The following is a 27,576-nucleotide window of genomic DNA, read 5'->3' as shown; positions in this document are numbered from 1 at the left end:
ATGTCTGATGTCAGATGATCGACTTCTGTGTCATGATGTGAGGATGATGAAACTGAGGAGTGGCCCCAGCTGAGTGCAGTTACACTCACTAAACTGCGGGGGTCGCTGACGGCTTTCTCCAAACATGGCTGCCCAGGATGAGCTCAGTAAGTTTCTCTCTGCGTTATTGGCGAACAATATCTGCTTTAATGTCGCGTTAGTGGCTGTTAATGATACACAGAAGGAAGAGGCGGCTTTATGCTCACGTTTAGGGTATTTTTTGAATTCACGATAAAGCTTGGTTCAGTTAAAAACAGGGGAAGGAACGGCAGCTAGCTGCTCAGCTATGCTGCTAGCTAGTAGGCTAACGCCACCAGGAGGCCCTTTGCCCAGTCATGGTCAAAATGAAACTAACACGCAGGCTGTGTGTGCTTCCTCGCCGATCAGACTCTTTATGTGTCGATTCACGTGTTTGGATGATGCGGCTGTTCAGGATTAGTTGCGCAGGATGTCATTGTTAGTGACGAGCCGGTTGTGTGGTATAGAAACGAGGCTATGGGTGGGATAGTCTGTCAGGAGATGAAGCAGCTAGCTGGGTGCTGAGCCATGCCAAGAGAAGGAAGGAGGGCAGGGCTGGGTGATGGTTCCACTAACACAGCAGCTGGCAGGATGAGAGCTTATCACTCAAACTGCAGCAACACGCATGAGCTACTGTCTGTTTATAGTCCACTGTTCTCAGATCACTTTCCTCTGCGTGAAGCTGAAGGTCGTACAAACTGGTTTTGCATGTGGTTGCACACACATACACACTGGGTAATTCTGCTAAATTTGAATGGAAAGCTAGTGTCAAATGACCTATGCCAGATTTATTCTTTCAAACTGATGCCGTGTTCCGTGTATTTCTGTTGGATTGGGACTGAAGCTCCTCAGAAAATGAAATGTATGAGTTAATCAAAATGTTAAATGTGTACTTTCTCCCAGATCAACTGGAACGTGTGTTCCTTCGCCTGGGCCATGCAGAGACAGACGAGCAGCTACAAGACATTATCTCCAAGTTCCTACCCCCTGTGCTCCTCAAGCTCTCCAGCGTCCAGGAGGGCGTGCGGAAGAAAGTAAGCAGGGTGTTACCTCTCTCTGTGCCCTAAAGAGAGCACAGGGACTCTGGAGCCTGTGCTCGGGCGCTAAAGCTCATGGAAATGTGAATAAATACCGTTGTTTGCCATCAGACCCGTCACCTCAAACACAAGTGTCTCTCTGACAAAACTGCTTTGCACTGAATGGTTATTAAACAGACATTTTAGTACTGTGGTCAGGCTGCATGCACCATAAAGCCCATTCATACCGAAGTGTCAGTGGCCAAATGATATGATCTGTATTCACATTCCATCCTCTCCATTTGAAATGGGGATCGTGATTACCTGACTTTTACCCATAATCACTTACAACTTACTCTCTGACCCTTGAATCTCTCTCTTTTGCCAGTGAGTGTTTATTTACACACCTCTTTCATGTCACTAAACCACTAAATGACTTGTTTTACCTTGTCCCCCAGGTTATGGAGTTGTTGGTTCACCTGAACAAGAGGATAAAGAGCAGACCTAAGATTCAGCTACCAGTAGAAACTCTGCTGGTTCAGTACCAAGACCCTGCTGCCGCCTCCTTTGTCACGGTACGAGTCTTGTCTTACAGTGAAGGTCTTGAGGAGGAGGGTGTGTAACATCCATTGATACTGAAGTCAACTCTTTCCCATGATAACATAATTGTATGAAATGTGACATGCCTGTGGAGAGTATAGTTCAAAATTCAATTTCACTTCACATTTCAAGATCCATTATAACACTTGTGAGGTATCCTACTTAGAACCAATAACAAGTTAAGTATGATAACCGCCGAGCTGCGTCTGTGTCTTGGTTTCTTATAATGTAATCACATAATTAAAAATGAATGTGTTTCATGTGGCCATGTCATTGATCCTAGATTGTTTTGACTCTTTGTTTAACTTGAGTGGTGATTGTTTGATTATTGGGTTTTGTAGAATTTCACCATCATATACATCAAAATGGGCTACCCACGCCTGGAGGTGGGGAAACAGTGCGAGCTGGCCCCCACCCTCCTCACTGCTATGGAAGGCAAGCCACAGCCACAACAGGACAGGTGAGGGGAAACACACGTACATACAATAGGATGCACAAGGAAGTGTGTTTTTCCAGATACACTTGAGTTTTTGTTTGATTGATGTATAAAGTTAGTCACAGATTCTGTCTCAGTCACTCGTTTGATCCTATTGTATTGTTTATTCCATGAATTTATGCCTTTTCATGCTCTCGTTCTTAGCCTGATGCACCTGCTGATCCCTACTCTTTACCACATGAAGTATCCCTCAGACTCCAAGATTGCAGCTCCATTTAACTTATCTGAGCGGCCAAAGACGATGCAGCTGCTGCTGGAGTTTATGTTGGATGTTTTACTGATGCCTTATGGGTGAGTTCCTGTGTGTGTGTGTGTGTGTGTGTGTGGTTTGGTCATGTTTGATCAAGGGGCTCAGAATGGTCTGGTTTCAAATTCCAGTGAAAGTGTAAAGATGTTTCCTTTGATGCTTTGTGGTTATTTGTTCCCTCTAGGTTTGTGCTGAATGAATCCCCAACTCGCCCAGCACCCTCCTCCTCGCAGGGAGGTTCTGCAGATGGGACAGTGGCTGTGAGTGGCCAGGGTCTCCCCCAGCCTCCCCCAGGGATGAGTGTCTATGCTGCCAAGAGGGTGATTGGGGAGGCCCAGTGGAGCGCTGAGCAACTAGAGCAGGTACAATAACAGTTTCTGCCAGTTTTGGAAGAGTATTTGTGTTTGATTGCTGGATGAACCTCGACTCAGAGCTTTGTGTCCGAGCCCCTATATTTGAATGGCTACATGGCGATTTGAGTTTATATGTTGAGCGTGATGCACAGCGTGTTGTGTTTCTCTTCCTTGTCAGCTACTGACTGCCTCAATGTGCATTTGCTTTAACAGTGTAAACTGGGGATAGTGAAATTTATCGAAGCAAAGCAAGTCCCTGAGGTGGAGACAGTGGTTCTCCTGGTGGTGGCATCCAGCGACACGCGACACGGTGTTGCCACTGCAGCTGATCTGGAGCTGAAGAGCAAACAGAGGTAGATGAGTTCACATAATGAAATAGTTTATATCTAGATATTTCATATATTATAAGTTTATATGGCAGCCATCTTATGCTCTTGTTTTGTTATGTTCCAGCATCATCGATTGGAACAATCCTCTAATTATCAACAAGATGTACAAGGTGTACCTAGGGGATGTCCCTCTTAAAACAAAGGTTTGTAAACTCACTAGTGTTTAATTTTCAAACTTATCCTTCGAAAAAACATGTAGATAACACTGTTGTGTGTCCTGCACTAGGGTGGCAATCTTAAGCAGGAGTTGAAGCACGAGCCAGTGAGCACAAGAGTCAAATTGAAGATCCTGCCACATCTCTTGCGGTCACGCTTAGCCGCAGAATGCTTTCCAGCTAATATCCAGGTACGATGTTTATCCATGGTTGTGGCTACGTTTGTGTTTTCTGAATTTGCAGATGCGTCACATTAAGTCTGAGTCTATGTATGGTACGATCATTCTCATTGGTTCCCTCTCCTCCATAGGTTGTGTATGACGGTCTGTTTGGAGCTAGCACCAACAACAAACTGCTGTCTCTCACCCTGCAGTTTGTCCATCACATTTGCATGGTGTAAGAAAAGTTTTTTTTCTTTAACCTGTTCCTTTGTCTAGATACATTTAGTTCAATGACAAAGTAAATGTGTTTTTACATTTTGAAAAAGTTTTTCCTCAATTTTCCAGGTGCCCTGACACTAATAAACCTTTGGGGCTAATGCTGCTTAATGGTCTTACTAAGCTCATCAACGAATACAAGGAGGTAAGACAACAAATAACAACTTGCATTTAATCTGCATGTTTGTACAATTTAGATTGATTTATTCCCACTGAACAACATTGTTCCTTGCAGGATCCTAAGCTTCTATGTGTTGCCTACTCTGCTGTTGGAAAGCTGGCAAGGTATAATTTATTAATTATTTCCTTTTTCCATGACCAGTTTTGTGTGGGATTTTAGAAATACAAAATATTGTACTTTTTATCTCCTTTCTTCTAGCCGTATGCCACAGCTGTTCACAAAGGATATTGCACTTGTACAGCAGTTCTTTGAGTCCATGTGCAAGGTCAGTGAACTATCTGTGAAGAATCTGACATGAGATGCATTGAAAACTCCATACAGCAAATACATCATAGGAAAATCAGTGCTCAAAGATATTTATATAATCTTTTCCTCAGCCTCTGTTCTGTTGTGGTACTGATGTTTCCATATTCTGTGTTATCTACTGTAGGAGGAGTCCGATGTCCGTCTTGCCATTCAGGAAGCTTTGTCCATGATGGTTGGAGCTTATGCTAACCTACAGGGGGCACTGCTGAATCTGATGGAGGCCCTGGTTGCTGCATACATCAACAAGGTGGGTGGAGGAAAAAAAAACCTCTCAAACATCAATGTTGATCAGTTTACTAACCAGACGTGAGGCAAAAATCAAATATTGATTATTCATTGTTCTGTCTGTGCAGCCGGAGGTGCAAGTTCGCCAAGTGGCCATGAAGTTTGCCAGCACAGTGTTTGCTCCTGATCACGTGCAATCGAGATATCTGCTGCTGCTGGCTGCTGGAGACCTGTAAGTTTTAACATTCAGAAATCCTCTACATGATGGTGAATATATTGCAAAAGGAATACACTATCTGCATTTAAGTGAGTCTTAGTAGCACTTATTAAATAAGCACTCGTTGAAACTAAAATGTGGGTGATAGCGCTGTAACGATTCCTCGAATAACTCATAAAAATAAAGTAAATCGATTACTAAAAATCATCGATTCCAATTCTGTGTCTTGAAGCTTTGTTTAATCCACATACTACTGGCTAATATACGGAGACGGGCTGTCGTACTGCTCAGTGACCACTGTGTTTCACATAGATGATCATTACTGTTGCACAACGACCTTGCTTAGAGAGCAGAGTACCCCCAAAAGGGCCGAAGTTTACCCCATATGTTCGCTCAACATTGCTCAACTCACACACTAACACGCAAAAGTATTTCATATCCGATTAATCGATTGAATAATTGGATCACTAAACTAACTGATAGCTGTAGCCCTAGTGGGTGTCAATGGTTTACTTCCCAGATTGATTCAGAGGATACAATTTGCTGTTTTTCTGTGTTTAGGAGGGAGGAGGTGGCTGCAGAGGCCCAGAAGGTGCTGAGGGCTTTTCCTACCAAGACCTCAGAGAAGGAGGGACATAAGCCCATGCCCTCCTTTCCTGACATGGTGGCCCACGTCCAGGAGAAGGTGAGCATTTATCTATATTTTTCTTTGCCGTTTAGATTACAAAGTGGACAATTTTGCTAAAAGTAAATAATCTGTCTTCTATCTTTTTGAATATGTCACTTTCAGGCAGCTCAGAGGATCAAGACCCCAGCTAAGTACATTGTTGGAACCTCCACAATTCCTTTCAACCCCTCTGCATTTGGGGAGGTAAATATGATGGGACATTCATAACTTTGAAAATTCAGGGTGTATCAGTGAAGAAGTAGATCTTTCTGCAGCAGGCACCTTCCGTTTTTTCTCCCCAGATCGTGCTCTACCTGAGGATGTGTTTAGCCCACAGTGCCGGGGCCAGGCCCATGTCCACACGCCTGACAGACATGCAGGATGATGCCCCGGCCATCGGCCGCTACATCCACTCACTGCTGTCCTCTGAGCCTCAGCAGTCAGTGTCAAAGGGGTCTGAGGCAAATCCCGTCCATGTCTACATTGAACTGCTGCAGCAGCTACTTTCTGCTGTTGGAGGTGAGAGAAATGAGCCGGCACTTCTTGAGGACATTGCTCAACAGTCATTATGAGCTTCTTAAAACAGTGAAATATTTTTATTGCAGAAGTGTGATATCAAAACTTATAAAATATCCCTATTTTGAAATGTTGATTGGCTTACCAGGTCACACCTGTCTGGTAGAAATGTAACTGCTGAAAAGAGAAGGTGAAGTCTTACACATTGTGACTTGAATGTATTAAATATGTGTTTTCCACTGAGACTGTAACTACAATGTATTCATGATGAGACTTGGCTGTGTTACAAGTGTTGTTAATTTATCAGTGTGTCCATTTGTGGGAACGTTAAGGTGTTTATAAAAGGTTTTTTAATAATTCCACCTCATCATTAATCTCCCAACAGGAATCCCAGTTATGTACTGTCTACTGGAGGTGGTGTCCGTCTGCCCAGAGAAGCTGGCTCCCAGATTTGTTGATAAAATTGACTGGATTAAAGTGAGTATGTTGTTTATTTAGATGTGGAATGGATTTAGTGAGACGGACATCACCACTGTATAAAAGTTAGTCCGATCCCTCAGCGATATTGTAATGTGAACCTAATTGTTGCAGCAACATATGTTTTCTTCTCCAGAGTATGATGAACACAAATAAGGAGGACGTGAGGGAGCTCGCAGCTCAGCTTTACGCTGTCGTGGTTTCCACCATGATCGGCAATGAGCTGCAGACAGCTGTGCAGAACCTGCTCAAAATCACCAAAGACAACCACGTATGCAACATTGGCTTCTTGAAACACCAGATGGTTTGTCTATTTTAAATCTGTCTATTGCACCATGTATCAATGCTTATTCGTTTTGTTGAACTACAGAGTCCTGAGACTCAGCATGGTGCCATCTTGGCTCTCGGCTACATGGTTGGAAGGTACATGAGCAAGAAGAAAGCCGTCTCCTCTGGTGACTCTACAGACAACATGGAGCTGAAAATGAACTTCTCCTCCCAAGAAGACGATGCGCTTGTTTCCATGGCTACAAAGACTGTTGGTGTGTAATCATTGTGCAACAGTTCCCTGCAATTTAGGGTTTATTTATTGACTATAATAGCTGTTGGAGTAAAGTAAAATGTTGGTAAATTAGCCCAGATTGTGATACAATGTAGATAAAACAGATGTATTTCTTAATATCTCCATCCTTTAACAAACAAAGAATACTTTTTACTCAAATTAAAGTAAGATAAATTATTTCTGTCTGTGAGTGTTCATGTACTCCATTGTTTGCGTGTGTCCCTTCAGGTTCCTACCTGGACAGCAGTAGTGCATTACTGACAGTCGCAGCCTGTACAGCCATTGGAGAAATTGGCCGGAATGGCTCCCTGCTGATCCCTGCAGAGGGTGAGGGCTTCACCAAACTCTCCACTGTGGAAAACCTGCTGGCTCGTATCCCCTCTGGCAAGGAGAGCACAAAGGTAACGACGCCACTGAAGGAGGGGGCTCTTGTGATATTTTGTCCGTCAGCAGACAGTGCACAATGTGTCTGTATTGTATTCATATTTGTTTTACTGATCTTTTGCTAAATGGTTTGGTATCTCACATCATGTTTGTTGTCTTGTTTGTCTGCCTTGTTCACATATGCATGAACAGATGAAGGAGCGATCGATCCAGACCTTAGGTTACCTACCAGTGGGAGATGGAGACTTCCCTCATCAGAAGAAGCTGCTGCAGGGACTCATGGACTCTGTGGAGGTAAAGAAACCGTACTGACAGACAGTAGCATACACATTAGCAGCACAGGGCTTTTAAAACACAATGTAAAAACAAAAAATGTATTTGAAAGCATATCTGCCATCTCTTTTTTTCACTTAACAGGCCAAACAGGTGGAGCTACAGTTCACAGTTGGAGAGGCCATTACCAGTGCTGCAATCGGCACCAGCTCGGGAGCTGCCAGAGACCAATGGACCTGCACTGATGACCAGTACAGCCCACCACACAGTCAGTACATCTAATTGTGGCAATCCCCTCATTTTAAACTGTAGAGTTGGAAAGAAAAATGTACATAAACATTTGAGTTCTAATTCGGAGATGTTGGCAATTTCTGACAGTGACATGTCAACAAACACATTCCATAGAAGATTGACACTGTTTGTTGGAATCTGGTTTCACTTGCTGAAAATCTGCTGCAAATGTGAAACACAACAAGTTATGAAGGCTGTGACAACAAGGTTAGCACTAAGGACTCCTGAGTCGACATAATGGGTGTATTACAGCTTTTCCCATTCCAGACATTGTTTGAAAGTACTAGGTTGATCTGATTTTGTCAATTATGTTTTATTTTCTGTCTAGCTCTGTATTGTTAGTAATCAGATATTGGATATGTGATTTATTTTTGCATCTGATAATCCTTAAAAAAAAAAAAAAAGTTAAGTTAAAAGTTAAGTCCAACATTATTTAAATTTTTCTCTTTCCCCTCATAGACATTAAAAGCAATGATATGGTTCCTTGGGTGCTCAACTCCATCCTGGCCAAGTACATCCCCAGCCAGAACCCCCATGTCCGGCAGGCAGCCTGCATCTGGCTGCTCTCCCTGGTCAAGAAACTCAGCCAACACAAGGAAATCACGGTGGGTGAATCTTCAACCAAACAGTATCTGTTCCTGTGAGCAGTAATAACCTGATATCTTCTCTGGAAAGAGTTCTAGCCTTTCAAATTTGGAAACTCTTAGTTTTGTCATGTAAGATGCAGAAGGCCTTTAATCCTACGTCTTGCTGTTTTCATTTGATATTGTCAGGGATTAAAAAATATATTGAACCATATTTGTTTATGTCCCTATATTTTTACACATCCACCATTGAATGGTTTGGAACAGTTTGGATTTCATCTGCTTGGTCACGTGTGTAAAAACACCTGCTCAAAAGAGCTGAATTAACTAAATTACCTTTTATTTGTAGCAGCTTTGAGCTTTTTTGAAGTTTAAACTTTGTCATCAAACTTGGGCAAATGTTTCTCCACTGACAGTATGTCTACATCAAGTGGGTTAAATTTGTCATGGACCAACTGTAAGATAATGATTTCTCCAAGAGAGACCTCCACTGTGAGGCCGCCTCCAGTGCAGACTCCGCTCTGTACGACGTAGTATAAACAGTTATCTTACGATATCCACAGAAAAAAGCTAAGCCTAGCATAAAACATGTTAAATTTTAGATGGCTTAATGTAGACCTATTCTTTCTCTTTCTTTTTGGGAGTTTGTTGCTGCTTCAGGGCAACATTTTGTTTCATACTATAATATTTTGCAAGGATGTCACCACATTTGGGTGTTTAGATGACATGCTTTTTGAGATGAGGGATTTGAAAAGGATCCCTACACGACCTGACTGCAGAATCTAACAGTGTATATGTCAAATAGTTTATTTTGTCATTAACAAAACTCCTCCTCTACTTCCACAGTCTCATTTGAAGGAGATTCAGGTGGCATTCATCTCTGTTCTCTCAGATCCCGATGGTAAGACAACAGCAATGTGTGATCTGCAATCCAACTTACACCAGCCAGTGCTTTTCAAGCACCGCCCCTGGCTGTCTGTCCCTATAAATTCTTCATCCATCCCTCTCTTTTTCTTCTTTTCTCTAGACCTGAGCCAGGATGTAGCGTCTAAAGGACTTGGATTGGTCTATGAGATGGGAGGAGAGGACGACCAGCATGAACTGGTATCCACGCTGGTGGAAACACTCATGACTGGTAAAAGGTGAGTGGTTAGCTGAGCAAAGGTGGAAGTAATGTAACAAGAGAGAGACAGAGACTCATAGGACACTGTCTTAACATTTCTGTGTGGAAGAAGAGATAAGTGTAGATCATTTGTGTGAACATTATCGAAAATGCTTGTTTATGTTTGCAAACAGAGTCAAACATGCTGTCGCAGAAGACACAGAGGTTTTCCAAGGAGAAGGTTTGGGGAAAACACCTGATGGGTATGTCATATATCACCTCAACTTTAGTTTTTGATGTTTTGTCATATATTTCTTTGGTTCACGACCTTTGTGCAGAAATTAACCTTTTTCTCGTGCTTTGATTGTCCTCGCAGCCACAACCTGACCACATACAAGGAGCTCTGCTCATTGGCCAGCGACCTGAACCAACCAGATCTCGTTTACAAGTTCATGAACTTGGCCAATCACCACGCCATGTGGAACTCCCGCAAGGTATCGTGTTCATCCTCTTTCTCATCCCAGTACATGTGTGTTCTGTGCTCCTTCCTCCCACCTGACTTCTTCTCTCCTCCCCCCCTTTTTCAGGGAGCAGCTTTTGGTTTTCACATGATCGCTGCCAAGGCCGGGGAGCAGCTGGCTCCATTCCTGCCCCAGCTTGTGCCTCGTCTGTACCGCTACCAGTTCGACCCCAACCTGAGCATTCGTCAGGCCATGACCAGTATCTGGGATGCCTTGGTCACTGATAAGACCCTGGTGAGAGTTGATAACTGTACAGAACTAGATCTTAGTAGAGCATATACCTCAGCAAAGGCCTATATAAATGATTAAATGAATGTGCGTGTATGTTCGGGTGTGTCTTAGGTGGATAAGTATCTTAAGGAGATCCTGCAGGATGTCATTTCCAACTTGACCAGTAACACCTGGAGAATACGTGAATCCAGGTACAGTAACAGCTCAACCTCGCAATGCTTTTTTTACGCTTTAAAAACCATTCTCCTACCATTAAAGGAAAACTTGACTGGCCCTGACCATTGTAATTATCGTGACCATTGCAGTTATTTAGCATTTTGACCATTATAATTATGTAATGTAGTCATTGAGCTTGTAATGTTATATATATATATAAGTATAAAATATATAAGTTGATTTTTTCCCCCAGCTGTCTGGCCCTGAATGACCTGGTTCGTGGGCGCCAAGCTGATGACCTCATCGATCATCTCGCAGAAATGTGGGAGGTGCTGTTTAGAGTCCTCGATGACATTAAGGTGGGTAGAAAAAAATCTGAATAAATGTTGCTTTAATATGCGGAGCACCAGTGATCATTGGTTCCAGTTTGAGATTCTTACTGTGTCATGTTTACATTTCAGGAATCTGTGAGGAAGGCTGCAGACCTGACACTGAAAACACTCAGTAAGGTCAGTATGTGTGCAGTCCGGCCTGTTTGTTTATGTTTCTATTTGTTTGTGTGTCCATGTGGATATCCAAGTACCTGTCCCTTGAACACTCTCTTTCTGGTGTCTCCAGGTGTGTACTCGTATGTGTGAGTCTACAGGCGCTGCAGCCCAGAGAACTGTGGCAGTGCTGTTACCTACTCTGCTGGAAAAAGGCATCGTTAGCAATGTGTCAGAGGTCCGCTCACTCAGGTAACGACTCCCTCCCCCCTTTTACCATATGACTTTGAAATTGATTATGTCGAGGTAACAAATGCTGTTCGTCAGGGGAATACAAAATACAGAATGGATTAGTATAATAAGGTGGATGGCAAACTTGTTTTTTTTGGACCATAACAGTTTAAAACTCCCAGCTTGTTTGTCCACCCCAGCAAAATTTCACCAGATACTTTGTAATTTACAGGATATTTGCATATGATCCTTATCCTACAAAAGCAGATTATTATTGCTGATCGAGATGAGTTGCTAATTTATTCCTGTGGTTTTGAGGAGTTAATCAGAATCACCAGACAACTTGAAATCACGAATCACGTTTGAATGTTGCTACAATATCAGGTTGTGATTTTGTGCCACATCGTTGACCGTCTGCTCCTCTCTTAACCTCTCAGTATCCAGACCCTGGTGAAGATCAGTAAGACGGCCGGTGCCAGACTAAAGCCTCACGCTTCCCGACTCATCCCAGCCCTACTGGAGGCCCTCAGCACCCTGGAGCCTCAGGTCCTCAACTACCTCAGCCTCCGAGCCACAGAGCAGGAGAAGGTAACCTCGGACATGCACCGCATCTTCATCCAAAGAGTCTATCACAGATGAGATTGAACATTGTTATGAATTATGTTTTTTTTGTCATTCCAGAGCGCCATGGATGCTGCCAGACTAAGTGCTGCCAAGTCCTCCCCAATGATGGAGACCATTAACATGGTAAAAAGAACAAGTCATGATCCTTGTTGTCTCTCCATTGATACATTTCTTGATGTTTGGGTTCCTGAACACAGTTGTAGTCGTCTTAGATTGTTGATGTATCTGCTTTAAAGCCTGACGATTCTGTACCTTGTGTGTCTTTGTGCACAGTGTCTGCAGCACCTGGATGTTTCTGTGCTGGGGGAGCTGGTTCCGAGGCTCTGTGAGCTGCTGAAGAGTGGAGTCGGCTTAGGCACCAAGGTAAAACACATACCTATAATCATTCATTCACATGTTGATGCTTTAAAGGAAACTTCTTTACATCTTCCTGTCAATATCTTCTACATCCATTCATGTTTTTCCTTCGCCATGTTTGTAAAGCACTTTGGATCAACTCCTGTTGTTTTTAACGTGCTATCTGACTTGACTTTCCTCTCTAATATAAGTAAAGATGTAGTGTGCCCAGTCCACCTGCTAATGTTTGCCTCCTCTTCGTAGGGTGGCTGTGCGAGTGTAATTGTTTCACTGACGGTGCAGTGTCCTCAGGACCTCACCCCGTATTCAGGTACAGCACAAGTTTTCATCTGTTCATGTCATTTATTCAGTTTTGGTGCAAATGAACTAATAACAGGCAAATCTTTGGTGCTTCCAGGTAAACTGATGAGCGCCCTGCTGAATAGTGTCCATGACAGAAGCTCTGTAGTGCAGAAAGCATTTGCTTTTGCTTTGGGACACTTAGTCAGGGTAAGTTTGATAATTAATCTTATTAAATACAACATGTGTTGTTCTCAGAGTAACTCACAAAGCATTGTTTTTGTACCCGATTGCCCCATCAGACAGCTAAAGACAGCAGTGTGGAGAAACTACTACTGAAACTCAACACCTGGTACTTGGAGAAAGAAGGTGAGACAGAAGGAAATGGACAACGATAATGAGTTTTTGCATAAAACCAAACAACTTTGCTCCCCTGTTTTCTTTTTGGTTCATCAACTCTCTCTTTTACTCACAGAGCCAGTGTACAAGTCATCCAGTGTGTTGATCGTGCATGCCATCAGCCACTACAGTCCGGATGTGCTGAAGGGACATGCAGGAGTGGCCCTGCCTTTAGCCTTCTTGGGGATGCATCAGGCTCCAGGTCCTGATGAGGAGAAAGGAGAGAGCCATGACGCCACACTGTGGGGCGAGGTGTGGCAGGAGAACGTCCCAGGTGAGAAATCTGCAGTATAATACATACACGCAACTTGAAATTAAAACTTTTGGACATTATTAAAGAGTTAATCTCATCAAGATAGATGAGAATACAAAATGAAAGGAAAGAAGGATTAAACAGGATAACAGAATTGTAATTATCATAACCTGACGTTTTGTACTTTGAATCCAGGAAGCTTCGGAGGCATCAGACTCTACATGACGGAGCTGATCACTATCACACAGAAAGCTCTGCAGTCCCAGTCCTGGAAGATGAAGGCTCAGGGTGCTGCTGCCATGGCAACCGTCGCCAAGGAACAGATGGGCTCATTGGTGGCGCCCCACCTTGGCTTGGTGCTAACCGCTTTAATGCAGGGCCTATCCGGGCGCACCTGGGCAGGCAAGGTAATGACTGTTCATTCAAGATCTAATCATAAAGATCAACTGATATTTGTGATAATGCAGATGGTTTTTGATTTTTGTTGCAGGAGGAGCTGTTGAAAGCCATTGGATCAGTTGTGAGCAAATGCAGGTGAGATACGTTTTTTTCCAGTTATTGTCAGTTTTCCGTGAAGGGCAACATTCATTTTCTGTCTTTCATACTGTTTCTATTCTTCCTGTGGGTTTTAGTGGCGAGCTGAAGAAGCCTTGGCCAGGTCAGCCCACAGTCCCTGAGGTGCTGGAGGTTGTGTTGAAGGAATGCCGCAAAGAGAGTCTGGTTTACAAAATGGCCGCTCTGCGTTGTGCGGGAGACGTGCTCCACAGCACCCAGGAGGACCGATTCAGTGACATGGCCGACATCCTTCTCCCTCTTATCAAGAAGGTTCAATCACATCTTCTCGTTTCATACTGCCTGGCTGTTGTAATGGTGCCATATTTAAATACATTGCTGGGTTTTAAGATTGTGCTCAGTCTGTCTTCTTCATACCACACAGAGCTGCCCAGAGAGTGGGGGAGCGTCCCAGAGGTCAATGGAGGACGATGACAGAGATGTGAAGGAGAAAGAGCTGCAGACGGAAGTGTTGCTTTGTGCTTTCGAGACTCTGGGAAAGACTTGGCCCAGGAACCCCCAGACTCAGGGTAAACTTTAGTATTAAAAATGTGTTAAAACCAATAAATGACACTTTTCAAAGCTGTACAGTAGTTGACACATAATTTGAAATTATGAAACTCAGTCAGTCAGAGACTCATCCAAACAATGATTTCTGCCTTTACTTAGTAGACAAAGTGACTCCATCATTGTGAACATACCATCCTTTTCACTGTCAAACATTTGCCAGGCCACTGACAGTTTAGAGCTCGGCCAATGTTGATATTTGGGAGTAAAATATTACACAGTTCAACCATAAACTTGATTTTAAATAACATTTATAAAACAAAAACACAAATATAACCAAATATTTGAACTTTGATTAAGAAAATAAACAAAATCTGTAAATAAATGCACATCTTGAGACGCAACTCCCAAACTAATGTGAATTGTGTGTGTGTGTGTGTAGCTCGTTTCCAGGTGGACGTTTGCAGTCTAATGTGTGAAAAGCTCAAGCGAAGCACTTGGAAAGTGCAGCTGGCCGTTCTCCAGTCCATGAAGTCGTACTTCCAGGGGTAAGAACCAACAAACAATTCCTTATCAACTATTCTCCTATAGTTTATTTTCTTAAATTAACCCTGAGGGTCTTTTAAATATTTAAGCTGATAGATTCCTGCTTACGTTTTTAAACTGAAGATTATTTGAAGAGATAAGCTGTGAATGTTTTTGTTCTGTAGGTTACTGCTGCTGGAGAAAGGCAGTGAAGACTTTAACACGCTGTCCCAGATCCTCACAGAGACGAGTGCTGGTCTCACGTACCCGTTAGGTACTGGCCTCACAATCTCAAAGCATTTTGCATTATACTCTTTATATCTATGTGTTTCATCACCATGTTTGTATTTCTTTTCCTATCCAGAAAACAAAAGTTACTCGTCTGTGAGGACAGAGGCCTTGTCAGTTGTGGATCTGATCGTAAAGAGAACTGGAGGTACATTTATTGCCATGACTGTCTGATGGTGAACTGTTGAGCTTATTATATTTGTTCAGTTTCAGGTAACATTTCCTCTGCCAGGAACAAAGTTGAACAGTTCAAATTGATTCCTGTTGCCAGTCTTTCTGTTCTTGGTCACACTAGCATTGTGGCTTTGGGTTGCAACGCAGTGTCCTGAGTTTTCAAACTAAAACAGGGCCATAAGCATTTCTAAACATTATTTGTTTTAGAAGTTTGAAATCTCCAGAGTAGCAACACTTAGGTTTTAAAACTAAAACTTAGTAGAGTGGATGTAGCCTAAGATGGAGAACGACTGTGATTTCCAATACAAAGCGTTTATCTTTTAGTTCATGTTCAATATCAGCATATGAATGTGTTTGGATTACTATCTTGTAAGATACAAACATACATAATGTTTCCACACGGACTGTGTATATATCAGAGATTAATGAAGTGTTTCTGATGAAATATTCCTGTGAACAGAGAGTGAGCAGTGGGACTGTGTGTCTGTGAAGAGCCGGGAGCAGCTGCAGCGCTCCCTGTCCACGCTGCAGACCGACAGCAGGCCCGACCTGAGGGACAAGGCTCAGGAGCTGCGTCGACACATCCAGAGTCAACCCTGAGCCGCCACACGCACAAAGAGAGAGAGAGAGAGAGAGAGAGAGAGAGCTCACAGGGTCCGCCAAATCCACACAGAGTGCAAAGCAAGAAAACCGCATCAACGTCTTTTAACATCGTAACGAGTAACACAAATCATTCACTAGCACACTTCTCTGTCTGACCTCTTTGCCAAAGCAGTCGTCTCTTTACGCAGATATTCCCAAACTCCTCAATCCACTGCATCAATATTCATGTTAACCTGTGGGCTTTGAAACTGACTTGTGCAAGAGAGTGCTCCGCTCAAGCTGAACGACTGACGCTCGAAGAGACTTCATTAACGCAACTTGCCCTGAGTCCGGACTCTCAGCGACATCGGTGGAGGGCGAGGCTAATTTTTTGTAACGTGTCAAGCTTAATTTGGTTCATTTAAATGGACAGTAAGATGATAATGAATGCTATATAAACCAATCTGTTAGGTTTGTGGACACTGTATACCTGTAGCCCCAAAGTGGGGACTTTTACTACTGTTGTGGGTTTGCCTACTCATTAAATATCTGAACAACAGCGGGTCGTACACGCAGGGTGACAGGCTTTCAGCTCCGGATCAAAGTTTGTGTACTTTGAGCTCAAAGTCCTCACGACTGTGTTCGTTCCTGCTGGTGAAGGTGGAGGAGCTGGTGGAAAACCTATTTTGTGAAATGTTAAAAATTAGTCAAATAATGTTAAATTCGAAGTGATGCTATAGCTGTTTGAAATTGTCCCTGATGAAATAAAACTACCTTCGTAATTTGGTGACTTTAAAGTGACATTTCCTTTGTCTTAGCACAGTGTGATTGTCACACATCTACAGTTTTAAATACAAGAACAGGTTGATGGCAGATCTGTCAGGTGCATACGTATGAAACCACATGTACTGACTGAGTATAAGTTATGTTTTGTATTGGTTGCACCCTGGTTAATGCAACACCTGATAAAGTGCTAATTTCCTTTAGATTTTGTGTTAATGTTAGAACCTAGAACCAGCTGCATTACTTATAATAATTTTATTTATATAGCACCTTTTTAAAAAAAAAAAAAAAGTTACAAAGTATGAATAAAACATAATGCAAGTAATAAAATTTAAAAAAAGTAACATGATAAAATACTATATTAGTTTCAACCATGCCAATAATTAAGAAGACAGCAAACAATAACAGTGATCTTAAAAAAGAGTTTTGAAAGAAGTTACTGAGTTTTCCTGCCTGAGATCTCAGAGCAGGGAGCTCCACAACAGAGGAGCCTGAACAGCAAAAGCCAGGTCACCTTCAGTGACGAGGTGTGATGCTGGAGGATCTCAGGCAGCGACCAGCTTCATCACAGATTTAAGGCAGGAGCCAAAACGACCATTTAAGACTTTAAAAAAACAAGCAGTATAATCTTAAATTCAATTCTTAAATTCACATCTAACCAGTGAAGGACAGCATGTTAAGTGTTGAAAGTGTTAAACGCCTGGCAGCAGTGTTTTGTATTAGTTGTAATCTTTGTATATTCCGTATACCCTGCAGAGATTACATCTATATATTGTTAAATATTTTTCATAATTGTCTACAAGACTGTTTGATTACTAATAATTTATACTCTGAGGTCAAAACCTTTAAATTACTACATTTCCCCTTACACCTGCCATTAAAATTGAGTATGTCATATATACAGATGCAGGAAATGCTATATATATTATGGTGTGCTAGACTTAGTGTTCCTTGTGCTGCCACTAGTGGGCAGCAAAGTCATGCATTTTCAAATCCAATATATGGCTTTTAGTTTGCAAAGCACAATGGAAACAAAATCAATACTGAGAAGCATCAACATTTGAGATTTGCTTTATTTACTAAAAAATGGTCACATCAGCTGCATATACAATTGATCAGTAGGAAGAGCATGAACACAGGTTGGACAAGAGACAGGACAGAGAAAAACATTTACAGTTAAAAGGTTTGAAATACACAAAAAAGTGAATCGCTCCACACAACAAACAGCTGAAGAAAGAGAACATGGCATGAAACAGAAATACAGCCTGAGGGTCTTCACTCACAACTGTTGTATAAATGATAGAACTCTTACAAGTATTATGAGTGATTACTATCCACAGCAAACCTGAGTATACACATCTTATCAGTTATTAACAAATACCACATTTTCTTATGTTACGTGATATAGCTTCAGGAAAAAAGACAGTGAATATTAAATGTGAATGTGTCCCGTTCTACTGCTCCTTTATAATAATTAGCTGATGAGCTGTTTGATCCTCTTGTCTTTCTGACGAGCCTTGTCTCGGCCCTTCTGGGGAAAGCTTGGGTCATTCTGGCTGAGCGCGGTCCGTGACACTGCGGACATGCCGTCCACAAACTTGGTCTTAAACAGGACGTTGGCGTTGGCGAACATGCCGTCCTTCAGGGACACCACCACAAACTGTAGGGAGAGTTCAAATGCATGTTGTACATGATGTTTGCAAAGAAAATCTTGAATCCAAATAGTAAATATATGCACCAATCGGTTTGAACTGACCTGTGAGTGTCTAAAATGCGTGCGCAGCATCTGTCCAATGTTCTGTGTGTGGGAAAGATCCAGAGCCGCATCCACCTCGTCCAAGATGTAGATGGGAGCGGGTTTGAACAGCAGCATGGCCAGAATGAGAGACAAGGCCACCAGGGATCTGAAAACACAAGCACGAGCAGGGTGGTGGAGAACAAGTGACGACAAAGAAACCTCTCACTAAAGAACTTAATACATTTCAACAACAAATACATCACACTTGATGAGCATATAAGTGGTGTTGCTGACCTTTGCCCTCCACTGAGCTCAGTGAGGTTCTCCTTCCAGGTGTTGCCCAAGGCCACTTTGAACTCCAGACCCTCCAACACACCACAGCCCTGAGGGGCAGCCAGCTTAGCAGTGGCCCCCGGCAGCAGGGTGGAGAAAATGGTGCCAAAGTCCTTGTTTACCTGCAGAGAGAGAGGAGCGTGACAAATAAAGTAATGGTAGAATATTTAGTGAGGTGCGACAAAATCCACAACAACAATATTTAAACTGATTCAAACCACAATCATCAGTAAGATTGTTCAGTTGTCAGTTTGATCGCTATTGTTAGTGCTGAGCCCTTCAGTAAAAATCAACACGAGGAAATGTGCAAAAATAAGAAAAGGGACATAGAGGCTCAAATTTATGTTTTATCAATGGATTAATATTGTATATATCCACAGTTAATGTAAATACAATGAAAACCTCAATGATTTGACAAACACATCCAGAGATGTTAAGTAACTAGTGATATAAATTCCATTGTTATATTGATATAAACACCTCCTGATCAAATTGACATTGTCTCATGTGTGTACACATTAAATTGTCACATTAGTCAATGATGGATCTGAAAGAGACAAACGTAAATAGAAGAAAAATAAATGAAATTGCTAAAAAAAGGTAGACGACCTTCTGCCATGCCACGTTGAGAGCCTCGTTCTTCTTCTGGTCCAGCTCTTCGATGGTCTGCAGGATTTTTGCTTTATCGTTCTCCACGATCCTTTTCTTCTTCATCAGGTCATTGTACTGCAGACAGATGAAGGAACTGTTAGACAAAACTGTGTTTTGTTTTTGCATTTTGTTATTCCACCGACTCTTTGTCCTCACCCTCTCCTCCGCCTCGTTCAGCATGTTCATGGCCCTCTTGTTGATGTTCCTCTCCAGCTTGATGGTCGTCTCCTCCAGCTTCTTCAGCCGCTGACCCGCCTCGCGGGGGTTGTTGAGCTTAAAGTCGTAGGAGGTGTTTGGCTGACCGAAGAAGTGGCGCTCTGATTGGATCCAGTCGTTTTCCTCCAGCATTCGAGACACCTGGAGGAGGAGGAATAGGCAAAGGGAAGCAGAAACGTTTAAGAGACCAACATCAGAGTAAATAAGAATATATATATATATATATATATATATATATATATATACACACACGATACTATTGTAGAGGTAAATTAATGTTGCTGTTCACCTTGTCAGCAGCGTCATGGCTGTCTTTGCGGTGTTTATTGATGTTGTGCTCCAGCTCCTTTATCTTCAGCTGGAATTCATTGTTCTGCTCCCTCATCTTATTTGCCTCAGTGCTTTTCCCCTGGAACATTCAAATGGATAAATGCAGAAGAAGAATTGACTTCAATTAATCACAGTCAACATTTTTAAGTGCAAGCAGTGGAATTATCGATCACCACACAACTGAAAGTGAAATGATGTCCTCTTACAATGAGAATTGGGAAGTGCTCTAAAACCCATCTACTGAAAACCTTCTTAAGAGGAGATTTAAAAAACCAGGGTATTGAAGCAAAAACTATATTTACCCTGAGCTCTTTGTCCTGAGCCATGATCACCTCCTTCTGCTTGGCCAGATCCTCCTGAGCTTTACGCACATCCTCCTACATCCCCACAGAAAATGAGGAATAGTGAGGGCAAATGAGAAAGGAGTCTTTTCTAGACATATAAATGTCACTAAACATGCAAATATAAAGCGTATCTGAACCGTTGGATCTATGATATTATTTCATATACACAAACATGTTCAAAAAGACACAATTACCTTGTTCTGGGATACAGTGCAGGCCATGCTGTCTATCTGCTCCTGGATGGCCTTCATGGCTTCATCCACAGCCTGAATCTGCTGCTCATAACCAGTCTGTTCCCTCCGCAGCTCCTCCAGCTCCAGGGCCACAGCTTCTGACTCCTGAATTTAACAAGAAAAAAAAAACATTCAATACATCTTTCAGATGCAGATTTCAATGATGAAAAGGATGATTGTGTGGAACTGTGTGTGTGTGTGTGTGGCCGGTGTACCTGCTGCTTCTCCTTCAGTTTCTTGTTGAAGACATCAGCTTTGCCTTTGGCAGCGTTGAGTTTCTGCTGAGCAGCTTTCAGCTCCTTCTCCCTCTCTGCCTCGGCATTTTTCATCTTGTTCTCCAACACCTTGTACTTTTCTTCCGCCCGCTTCTGCACATCCTTGGTGACTCGCAGGGTCTCCACACTCTCCTCTGGATCAGACAACCACACCACGGTTAGCATGCGTTTGTACAGTATAGACTTGACTTTAAATCTATTTGTGTGAATCCAGTTGCATTCTGACCGATGGCTTTGCGCAGCCTCTCCAGCTCCTCTTGTTGCTGGTGGAAGGAGCTCTGCTGTAGCTTGGCCTGCAGAATCTGTTCCTCCTCTACCTTCAGCTCATGCTGCTGCTTCAGCTGACGATACCTGGAGGCAGCAATTATGGTGAAGTGAAGAGTTGGGGTTAGGTAGGTGGGGGGGGGATTTGATCATGAACTGCTAGGATACACCAAGATAGGCTGATTTGAAAGCACTGTCAGTCACAGAGATGTGAATGACAGCAGTGGATTTATCTTGTGAATACAATTTCTTTATCTAGTTCAAGCATCACAATTTAAAAATGTATTATTGACAATTTGCCTCAGAATTATAGTCCGACTGACACAGAACGTTGGAAACAAGTATTGCTATTTGAGAGTTTTGAAAAAATTGGATAATTTATTGGCAGGTATTAATATCTTAAATAAATTATATATATTATATATCTCACAACAAGAAATTTTAACATATTTCATGTGTGTTTGCATCTTCATACTTCTCGGCAGTTCCCTTAAGGCTGGCCAGTTGTCGCTCAGTATCTTGCAGCTGGGCCTCCTTCTCCTTCAAGTTGTCCTGAACCTCCTTCAGCTCCTGCAGACTGGTCAGAACTGATGCCGACTGGGAGCGAGCGCCTGGAAGAGAAAAACAAGGGAATTGAAATGGGAGCAGTTGCTTTTTGAATCCTTTTGTGTGGGAATTGAGATTATTTTTAAACAGTTTCAAGCATCTTCTGGCTAAAAAAAGACACCTTTTCTTTCTCAACCCAGCACATTGATGACTCAATGACACATACTCCATTACGTTCATCCTCCTCGCTCTCACCTCCACTCAGAGTTCCCTGTGGGTCGAAGATGTCCCCTCCGAGAGTGACAGTCTTGGTCATCACCTGCCTGTCAAAAGCCACTCTCTTGGCATTGTCCAGGGTGTCGCACACCAGCGTGGAGCCGAAGACGTACTCCATGGCCTTACGCAGGTCCGATTCATAGCCCACCAGGGACAGAGCAGTGTGGACATTATCTTTTCCAACCTGACAGAGGAGAGAGAAGGGACAGAAGAGACTGTGTCATGATTAAACATCAAACAAAAACTAATTTCCAAACCGGGGGGGTGTTGAGATCTCTCACCAGGCTCTTGGCGCTGCTGACCACTCTGTCGTGGAGAGTCTTGGCTGAGATCTTGTTCAGGGGAATGATGGTGTACCGCCGCTGCAGCTCTCCCTTCTCCAGCAGCTTTTTACCAGTCACCTGAAAAAAGACACCAACATCACCATGTTACAATATAAACTGTATGTGGTGACAATAGAAAGAAACTGACAGTGACTCTGGATTACCTCTGTGTCTACTATGATGTTATAGAGACGTCCTCCTGCCACCACCTCCAGTGCTGTTGCATAAGAGACGTCGCGGACTGTGATCAGGTTAGCTAGCAGCCCCTTGACTTTGCTGTGGTCCCAGCCGCGCTCTGGGTCCCTACAAGAAAACAAACAATGCATGAAACACTTTGGGAATGTCTGTTAGGAATTCTCTTATTACTATAAGCCAATTAACAGGTCAAACAAATTATTGCTCACACAAAAGTCTCAAATTTGACCAAATCCATCACTTAGCTTAAAGAACCAGTCAGATAAAAGTTCACTTAGGATCAGTTCATCCTTACACCCATACAGCTCTAACTGATTGGACTTATTACACCAATTCATTTGATTACTCTTATGTGCACTTTTGGACGCATGTTTTTATTGACCTGTGAGTGTGCAAGGCAGTTTGCTCAAATAAACTGGGTTGTTGTCATTTGGAGCATTACAAAGTATGATTATACTCAAAATATATTGTAATATTAAAGTAATAAAGTACCTGTAGTCAAAGCGCAAATTGGGGAATCTGGACACGAGACGTTCATAGGTCTCTTTAAGTTTGGAGACTTCTCTGGACAGCTGTCGTCTTTTGTCCAGCAGACTTTCCTCCTTCCCATCTGCAGACAGAGAGACAGACACACCCCCATTTTTTACACAGGACATTTTCAGAAAGGGAAGGAAATATAAAAGAATTGTTTGTACGGCGACAAACACACACATATGCATGCAAAGTACCTTCATAGTTGAGTTTAGAAAGCTCGGCCTCAAGTTTCTCCCTGTTACTTTTCACAGCCTGTAAACTGTCCTGGTCCTTCTTGTAGCCACTGTCCATCTTTTTCACTTCTGCCTGTTTGGTGTTCAGCTCAGCCTGGGCATGTTTCAGTGTCATCTGGGCCTGGACAGATAGAAGGACAACAGAGACAAGATGAACAAACTTTGCAGCACAACTTTGCATTTTACACCAAAATAATCACCTAGGTTAAAAATGCAACTCAAGGATACATTCCGTATAGAATGCACCCAGAATGTGGATGCAAGCTTTTGAGAATAAATATTTAAAATGAAAACGACTGAATACGAACTAGCAATCTGAAACATCACATTCCTGGCAGATATTGTCAAGATGTTTCCCTCACCTGCTTGGCCTCAGTATCTGCCTTGCTCGTGTCATTTTTGCAGGTCATCATCTGCCCAGCCAGTGTGGCTTCCTCTCCGTCTTCATTGGTGGAGAGACCTGCAGACACAGCTTTGAAATGCTGCTCAGCGGCCTCAAGAGCGGTACTGTCCTTCTGTCCCTCCTCCTGTAGAGTCTGAAGCTGCCCCATCAATTTAGAAACCTCCTTTTCCTTTACCGTATGCATCTTCTTGTCCTGAGGAAGAACGAGTGAGGTGTAGTTATAGTTTTGATACTGCCATCAAGTATTTGTTTTGACAAGAGATCACACAGGTCCTGCAGAAAGCATAATGTACTGTAGATAGATGAATTGGAAGCATGGTCCCGTTACCTCCTCCATACTCTTTACAAGCTCCGTCCTCTTCTTGACTTCATCTGTTAGATTCTGTTTTTTTAGGTCAAAGGCACTTTGGGCTTTGGCGTCCACACGCTGCATGTCTGCAAGAGTTTCCTCCAGGGATTTTAAGACTCCATTCACCTCCTTCAGATGAGAATATAAAGATTGGCTACAAAGCAATATGAACATTGATCCCATTACTTTGCATTAGTTTTGATTACAAACACATATAACGTTAATTTTGTTGAAAGCCGAAACAGTCATCCAGGGGGAAATATTCAAATTCTCAACAAAATGTTAACATCGTAGAATGAGGAAAATAGTTATCCCCCTCTCTTCCAGCATACCTGGTCCTTTTTCTTCTGCAGCTCGTGAATCTGGGCTGACAGCTCCTGGACTTTGCTCTCATTCTCAGCCATGCTGGTTTGCATCAAGGCGATGTTGTCCTGCATCCCCTTCAGGTTCTCGGCTGACTTCAGCTTGGTCTCCTCTGCGCACACAAACAGCCAGGCCACATAAAGCCGTGACAAGTGCTGGATCTCACGCATCAGCTTCTGATACTCCAGGTACGATGATCGTTCCTGCAAAGGGAGGACAGTTAAACAAAGGGGGGAATGATTAGCAACTAAATTTGCAATGAAAGATTGTTCTAAATGTGTGGTTTTGTAGTCAACCTACCTCTTGCAGTTTATGCATGGTTGGAGTAATTTCCTCATCCAAAATCTGAAAAGGAAAACAAAGAGAGGGTGTTAAATATTGGACATGTGACATCTCCCCACTGCAGAATAAATGTCTGAAAGTTGGACGTACGGTCTGAATCTCCTTTAGCTTGGCCTCCTTCTTCTCAATTGTTTTCTGAGCACTGATCTTTTTACATTCGTACATCCTGGTCCCTGCTGCCTCCTCAATCATGGCAAGGATCTGAAAGAGGGGATCGTTATTGTAGGAGGAGAAAAAAACAGATAATATGTATGAAAATGTTCTGATGCTGAGATGGTGAACAAACTGTATGTTTAGTTTTACCTCTGGTGGCTTCATATTCAGAACTTTGGTGATCCTCCCCTAAAATATCAGAAACATCACACGATGTAAATTACTACAGAGGACCAAAGCCACAACTATGCAAACTGCTGCAGACACACGTGAGACTGACCTGCATGATGAGAAAATGTGGATTGTTGACGTTGAGGCCGACGGAGCAGAACAAGTCCTGGACCCTGGTGTTGTTGGCATTGACTCCATTGATGAGGTACTTGTTCCTGCCACCGATCACAACCTTGGAGCATGAAGCAGTAATGTTTTAATACCCTGTCAATTACAGAGCCTAGAAAGAAAAAATGGTGTCCCTCTTTCTGTGCCAACCTGTCTGGTGATGGTGATCTCATCGTGGGTTTCAAACCCCAGAGGGCTCTGGCTCTTGTTGGAGTTGTCAAAGGTGATGGACACGGTGGCCTTGGTGATGCCCCCCTGTCCGTTTTTGTACACCAGGTCCTGGAGGTTGGAGGCTCGCACCTTTCAAGAGGAAACGTGACAAAGGGACACATGTTGATTCACTTTCCTGTTCCGTGTAATAGAAGCTCTGATCATGACACAAGCTAACGTGTCTCCTACGTAGCTGGTTTAGGATGAACGCATGGGTTAACTTGTTATTCCAGTCCAGTACAAGCTGTGTACGTTTCCGGGTATAGATTAGAAAGCACACTTACATGGGAGAGGTTGGAAATCCCCAAGAGAAAACATATCGAGTCCAGAATATTGGACTTGCCGCTGCCGTTCAGTCCCGTGATGGCGTTGAACAGCGGGTCGAAGCCGTTGATCTCCGTCCTCTGGGCGTAGGACTTGAACCCTTCGATGATAATGGACTTGATGTACATCTCTAAGCTGCCCCCTCTCTGCCCGCAGATCCCAGAGGTAAAACACAGGACGTGTGGAGACTGGAGTAAACAAGCGAGGCTCCCGGTCACAGCCCAGTGTTTACAACCGACCGCAGGGAACTTCTCTGCTCTCACTTGAATTTTGGCGGCATGCAAGGACCCGTGAGTCTGCCCTCTCTGCGCCTGACACATAACTGACACATTTAATCAATCTTAACAACATATGCGTATTAAATAACACACGAATCAACACATGAAGGTCATAGGTGACATTCAGGATTTGAATGTGAAATATACACAGCGAGAAACACTGTTCCGTGTATGTGTATTTATTTTGGTCAGGCAAATCTTGACGCTACTAAATGCTCCTAATTTGCTTGTGGCGCTTTGGCGCCACCTATGGACGGAAAGCTGAAACAAATCGAAGCAAAACACAACTGTAAAATCATTGGAAATAAAAAATAAAACCAAAGATTTATGAAGGTGAAATGTAAGTAAATATATTAACTCAATAATGGTACTTGATGAAAAATTATAAATATGTTTTACTGTACATTTACTGTACTTTTTATATGATATTCAAAAATGTAGCAAAGTCGAGCTGAAACTGAGTGACAGACAATAAATTGGCATTTTTAGAAAGTTTTCTTGTAAACATGCCAAACACATCAATGTTTAAGCTCCCTACATTAAACATTTGGTCATTTGATTATTATTTGAATTTTGATTATCACTTAGATTAAGTAGATAATCTGTTGTATGTTGTATTCTTTTACAGCAAGGATGTGTTGACAGTTTATTTTGGAGAGTGACAACAGGTTTGCACGATCAGGTCTCTGAGAGAGAGGAGGGGCTGGGAAGACTCAAGGGGACAGAGAACGGGTGAAGTGGCTGCATTGGATTATGTTTTAGTCAGGACGATGTATTTTCTTGTGTATTTTCGCAGATAGGTTGAATTGTGAGATCAGCAGTAGCCTAGAGTCCTAACTTAGTCTTGTGTTCGTCGTGTTGAGTGTGGTTTCTACTTATCTTTCTGTTTAGCTCACCCTGTACTTATCAGTGCAGGTGGTAGGTTCCAGGCAGGTGAGGCTATAAAAGTAAATGCCAGTCAGTAGTGAGAGAGGAGAGGGCAGCTTGATGTCAAGCTGCAGCGGTTTCTTTCTCTAGTACGATTTAGTTTTGTCGAACTTCCCAGGGATCATTTGGTCTTTCTGCTGTAGGACCTTTTTATAGATAAAATGCAATTTGTTTTCACCTTCTCCTACTTCTTCAGTATTGGCTTTTTTCAAGTCGTCAGTGCCAAATAGCCTCCTCCACTCTTATCTGTGGGCTATGGTGCTGCAGGGTGTATGATAGTCCTGACAGGTATTCCTCATTATTTTCTGACCAAATAGTCAGTTACAATACATCGGTTATAAAAATCTTATGACATAATGTTAATCAGTTTTATTAGTAGTATTATTATAATAGTCACAGAGAGCTTCTCTTTATTTTGAATACGTTTGCTTGATATACTGTACGACATACATTTAGGTGATTACAACATTTTAAATGCAGGACTTTTACAATGAAGTATTTTTACAGAGGGATTTTTCAACTGTTACTTCAGGGAAATGTCTTATTCCTTCTTATGCCACATTGGAAAAATCTTAAGACTTATGTTGTCTGCTTTTGTAAATGTATTATAGGTGTTTACTGATAATAGCACATACTGTCTATTAATATTTAAATGTTGAAGACACGGAACATTAAAAAAAAAGTAAACAGTTTTGGGCACAACATATGTAGTGATAAAGAATCTGTCTTGTCATATTCTTTTCTTTTTTCTTGTAGAATTTAAACTCTAGTGTGATAAACACAAAATTTACAACACAAAAATTTGCATTAAAAAACTATTCTACCTTTTTCTTAGTCACTGTCGTGTGGATTTAAGGCATGAGCTCCTGCTGGAGATGGGGTCAAGGTAGTGTGACAAAGGAAGGATGCCATGTA

General features: G+C 42.4%; 2 protein-coding genes across 2 annotated transcripts; one reads left to right on the top strand and one right to left on the bottom strand.

The window, feature by feature from the left end:
• Positions 1 to 78: 78 nt before the first annotated feature.
• On the top strand, positions 79 to 16,496 carry ecpas (Ecm29 proteasome adaptor and scaffold). The gene is made up of 49 exons (XM_035175162.2): positions 79 to 146; positions 961 to 1,091; positions 1,532 to 1,648; positions 2,015 to 2,133; positions 2,314 to 2,460; positions 2,601 to 2,778; positions 2,983 to 3,122; positions 3,223 to 3,301; positions 3,385 to 3,504; positions 3,624 to 3,709; positions 3,820 to 3,895; positions 3,986 to 4,035; positions 4,130 to 4,196; positions 4,362 to 4,484; positions 4,591 to 4,694; positions 5,241 to 5,364; positions 5,470 to 5,550; positions 5,649 to 5,865; positions 6,248 to 6,339; positions 6,476 to 6,610; positions 6,710 to 6,881; positions 7,130 to 7,302; positions 7,478 to 7,579; positions 7,703 to 7,826; positions 8,309 to 8,454; positions 9,280 to 9,334; positions 9,461 to 9,575; positions 9,730 to 9,798; positions 9,912 to 10,029; positions 10,123 to 10,290; positions 10,399 to 10,478; positions 10,697 to 10,802; positions 10,905 to 10,952; positions 11,062 to 11,180; positions 11,597 to 11,747; positions 11,841 to 11,906; positions 12,057 to 12,146; positions 12,384 to 12,450; positions 12,538 to 12,629; positions 12,722 to 12,788; positions 12,895 to 13,092; positions 13,267 to 13,478; positions 13,562 to 13,605; positions 13,704 to 13,896; positions 14,009 to 14,153; positions 14,573 to 14,678; positions 14,841 to 14,929; positions 15,020 to 15,091; positions 15,578 to 16,496. Exons 1-49 carry the CDS (start codon positions 125 to 127, stop codon positions 15,715 to 15,717), a joined length of 5,535 nt encoding a protein of 1,844 aa, XP_035031053.1. The 5' UTR covers positions 79 to 124; the 3' UTR covers positions 15,718 to 16,496.
• Positions 16,497 to 17,537: 1,041 nt separating this feature from the next.
• Positions 17,538 to 25,725, bottom strand: smc2 (structural maintenance of chromosomes 2). Its single transcript, XM_047337874.1, has 25 exons — positions 25,417 to 25,725; positions 25,073 to 25,222; positions 24,864 to 24,986; positions 24,734 to 24,772; positions 24,521 to 24,631; positions 24,389 to 24,433; positions 24,058 to 24,291; positions 23,705 to 23,854; positions 23,336 to 23,569; positions 22,935 to 23,094; positions 22,699 to 22,816; positions 22,176 to 22,314; positions 21,970 to 22,089; positions 21,668 to 21,872; positions 21,342 to 21,477; positions 20,829 to 20,953; positions 20,543 to 20,736; positions 20,289 to 20,432; positions 20,053 to 20,127; positions 19,710 to 19,829; positions 19,361 to 19,561; positions 19,163 to 19,279; positions 18,515 to 18,675; positions 18,239 to 18,386; positions 17,538 to 18,142 (listed from the first exon to the last, which is right to left on the bottom strand). Exons 1-25 carry the CDS (start codon positions 25,582 to 25,584, stop codon positions 17,957 to 17,959), a joined length of 3,603 nt encoding a protein of 1,200 aa, XP_047193830.1. The 5' UTR covers positions 25,585 to 25,725; the 3' UTR covers positions 17,538 to 17,956.
• Between the last annotated feature and the right edge of the window lie 1,851 nt (positions 25,726 to 27,576).

This window comes from Hippoglossus stenolepis, chromosome 2 (genome assembly GCF_022539355.2).
Source record: "Hippoglossus stenolepis isolate QCI-W04-F060 chromosome 2, HSTE1.2, whole genome shotgun sequence".
Taxonomy (NCBI): Eukaryota; Metazoa; Chordata; class Actinopteri; order Pleuronectiformes; family Pleuronectidae; genus Hippoglossus; species Hippoglossus stenolepis.
The sequence above is the reverse complement of the archived record's forward strand: the minus strand, read 5'-3'. Positions and strand labels throughout refer to the sequence as shown.